A 3,792-nucleotide genomic window follows, 5' to 3' on the forward strand; every position below is an offset into this window, starting at 1 on the left:
TCTCTCTCGCATTGATTACTCTGATCCAAACCGTTTGGCGGAGGCGCGGAGAGCTCGCGAGCCGAAGCATTGCCAGTCACGACTAACCGATTCATGATTTATTAGAGATTTAATTATCGAATAGAGAATTCGGAAATAATCGCTTTAGTACATTCGGCAGGCAACTATATAATAATAATATTAAAATAGCTGGCCAAATTTGCTTCCAGGCCACCGGGAATTGTCCCGGTTCTCCCGATGGCCAGTCCGCGCCTGATTTCCACAGACATAATTACATATTTTTTCTTAGTAACTGTAACTGATTACAGTTACATTTATTTTGTAATTAAATTACGTAACGCCGTTACATGTAACTAGTTACTCCCCAACACTGCACGCTACCCAAAAGTACTTTCAAGATTAAGCATAAATATTTCCAATAATAATATTTAAAAGCCAAAAAAAACAAAAAAACAATACAACATCAAACTGCACTGGATGTGAAAATCTTACGTTTCAAAATGTAACAATTTCTTCAGTGCTGCCTTATGATAGCATGTGTGTGTATATGTATATGTATATCATATGTATATGTATATGTATATGTGTGTATGTGTATATGTATATGTATGTATACTATGTTTATTGTTTCTCAGTGCAAATAAAAAAAGAAAGCAATTATCACAGCAGCTTTCACAGTGATGTCTTTTCACAGTAATGATTATTACTAAAATTAAATTAGAAGACTCATTGAAAAGATTCAATTAGTTATTTTCCAATATTTTTATATTTTGGTTCTGGTCAGAATTTTTTCTATTCCTTTTCTCCACAGGAATTTCTATTTTTTTTTCTCTGTGTAGAAAATGAACAGGATTTTTACTTCTGCAACTCTACTTGCTCTCTATTTTGCTGGTTAATGCAGATAATCTCTGCACCTCCAGTCCTGCTGGAGCCATTTCCACCGGCAAGATCCGCAGAGCTTGAGACGGACACACATTACAGAAGTACGGAAACACTCTCTCGCTAAAGGTGTGCTTGAAGGTGTGGAGGTGAGTGTCAGTGAGAGGATTGAAGAATGACACTTGCCCTCCGTCCCAGTCCAGCTGGACTCTGATGCGTTGGACCTTCTGTTTCACTGCAAGCGGCATGAGAAAATCTCCTGAAAGGCCTTGTCCATATGTGCCATTGTGAAAGCCAAGGCGCCACAGACCAGAACTGGACAGATTGTCTCGAGTCTGGATGGCAGACTCTGAAATCACTCCTAAGACCCAGGTGGTGTTGTCCCCGACCTCGACGTCCCAGTAGTGAGTCCCAGAGCTGAAGCCCTCAGAGCCCAAGACGCTCGAATAGCCCTCACATTTGTTTGTGTAACCCAAGGCCTGTCGACTCCACTGACCAAACCATACATCGCTCAGATTGTCAGAGAGATGCAGGCATGGGTGAGCGGTGTTGGGGTCAAGGATTACAGGAACTACAGATGAAAGAGAATGTCATGACATTTGTTTTTCACATAAATTAAATAGGTTTATGATAAGACTATAATTTTAAAAATAATGGGTTCCAAAAGGGGGGTTTCGTAGTGATGCAATAGAAGAACCATTTTTGGTTTCTCATGAACCTTTCAGTGAACAGTTCTTAAAAGTATAGAAGCTTGTTCTCATCACTGGAAAATAAATAAATAAATAAATGTAACTGCCACAGAATAAAAAAGTAATTATGACTTTTTGTCTCACAATTCTGACTTTTTTCAGAATTGCAAGATGTAAATTCAGATCTGCAATATATTATAAAATCAGAATTGTGAGACATAAACTCGCAATTCCGAGAAGAAAAAAGTCAAAATTGTGAGATATATATGAGCAATATCACACGTGAGATAGTAGGCACAAGGTTGGAGTTCCGATATCACTTGAATATCGCACTCCTCTCAGCCAATCAGATTCGAGGACCAGAAATAACTGTTCTATAAATATACATATATATGCAACGGTTCTTTCTGGTTCTCAAATCTGATTGGCTGAGAGGAGTGCGATATTCAAGTGATATCAGAACTCCAACCGTTACACCATTTGTATCACTCCGCTTGCGGTATTTCTCACAGCGAGTGTCATGGCAGATGCCCAATCCACTATAATTTTATAAATAATACTGTTTTTGTGTCACGGAATGTAGTTTAAGAGTTTTTTTTTTAGGTGAGAATGTACTTGTTTAGACTTAATATACATGGTTTGTTAATAAAGTCTTTTTGAAAATCTATTTGAAAATCTGCTTCGACGTTTTCGGAGATGTGAGCTGCAGAGCGTCAGCGGCCGTTCAGCGCTCATGAACCTGCCGAGAGCAGCCTCACCTCGGCCAATTCTTCTGGAGTTTGTCGCTGGCTCTGATTTCTCTATAGTGGTTAAACATGAGATATAATTTGTTTTGGGTAAATCTAACGGGTAGTCTTAGGTCTGATTAATCTATTATTTGTTCCAGAGCAAACCATTTTGGCTGGGGGCAAAGTCTCATTACGTTATATTTTATATTAATGCTGTAGGCTATATCAGAGTGCTGGTTTTGTACTTTGGACAGCATTGCCAAGCAACTTTTATGATGGCTGTTGTTGTTGCTTATTAAATATTATTATTCAATAAATTATATTTTATATAAATAATCTTAGTATTTAATAGGCTAGTAGTATTTCGTATTGGGAAACTGCGTGTGTGTGTAATGCTGATTTTAGTTACATTGTTCCACCATTAGATGGCGACAAGAGAATGTCTTTATGAGTGAGTCAGCAGTAAAGACGTTTATATTAAAAGAGACTGAAACAGGGTTGTAAACAAAGTCAGTTTTACTTTTAATAACAGCTTGTAAGATGGTGTTAACAACACTGATCAGCGCTGTCATCGGAAATCACCCTTAACACATGAAAGGATAGTATGACAAAGATATCGCTTTCCTCAGCGGACATTCAATGAATGCTGTATCAGATGCAGGTAATCACACTCCCTCAGTCCATCTCTCACTTAAAATACTCTACATCACTGATTCTCAAAGTGTGGTACGGGCTCCCTCTAGTGGTACGCAGATGAATCACTGACTTAAATATTAATTAATGTTAAAACAGTGTTTCCCAACCACTAGTGTCGGCGTGCTGTGGAAAATTATCAAAAACGTCCTTATCTCTTATATTTCGTTATTATTTTAAATCAGTGCTATTGGTCATTGTTATGTCGGTTTGTGGGTTTTACAAATATTTAACCAATGAAAAGCATTCTAAAGAGCTTGTGACTAAACACGCCATTGGATCCTCAAATTGTCAGTCAAACCTCATAACTCCAACCCGCCTCCATTCAGAATGAAGCGCTGTGACACGCAGTTTGAAGACAGACGTCTACTTCTTCGCAATGCAAGGGTAAGTAAAGAACTGATGTTTGGATAAGTACAGCGTTTTCTTTTCTCAAGAAATGCTGTCTATAAAGGCTAATGTTTTCGTGTGTATAAAGAGCAGAGAAGAGTCTTAGCATTTGCTGTCTAGTTGTAGCCAATACACTTTTGTACGTTTTAAATATCATAGCTGTTCGTCTTTTATATCGTGAGATTTTGGCCAAATGTATTAACAACAAGACAAACTGAGCTACAATACCCATAGCTACAATAAACTTTATAACCTGCAAACTGGTGAAAACGTGATGCTATTAATTTGCTGCCTCAGATACGGCCATTCTAATGATCTCTGTCACTCGCTCGTCAAAAGCCTCATTAACTCCATTTGAGTATGATTTCCAGAAAGTAAGTGCAAGTGTCTGATCATATATAAAGTCAAAATAC

General features: G+C 37.9%; 1 protein-coding gene across 1 annotated transcript in view; it reads right to left on the minus strand.

Annotated features, from left to right (window-relative positions):
* Positions 1 to 869: 869 nt before the first annotated feature.
* Positions 870 to 3,792, minus strand: part of LOC107757415 (nuclear factor 7, brain-like) — a 7,514-nt gene continuing 4,591 nt past the window's right edge. The window contains exon 6 of the mRNA XM_016574884.1: positions 870 to 1,450. Within this exon, the coding sequence (XP_016430370.1) occupies positions 870 to 1,450 (581 nt within the window). The remainder of the gene's footprint in view (positions 1,451 to 3,792) is intronic.

This window comes from Sinocyclocheilus rhinocerous, unplaced genomic scaffold (genome assembly GCF_001515625.1).
Source record: "Sinocyclocheilus rhinocerous isolate Xijiao unplaced genomic scaffold, SAMN03320098_v1.1 scaffold1525, whole genome shotgun sequence".
Lineage (NCBI taxonomy): Eukaryota > Metazoa > Chordata > Actinopteri > Cypriniformes > Cyprinidae > Sinocyclocheilus > Sinocyclocheilus rhinocerous.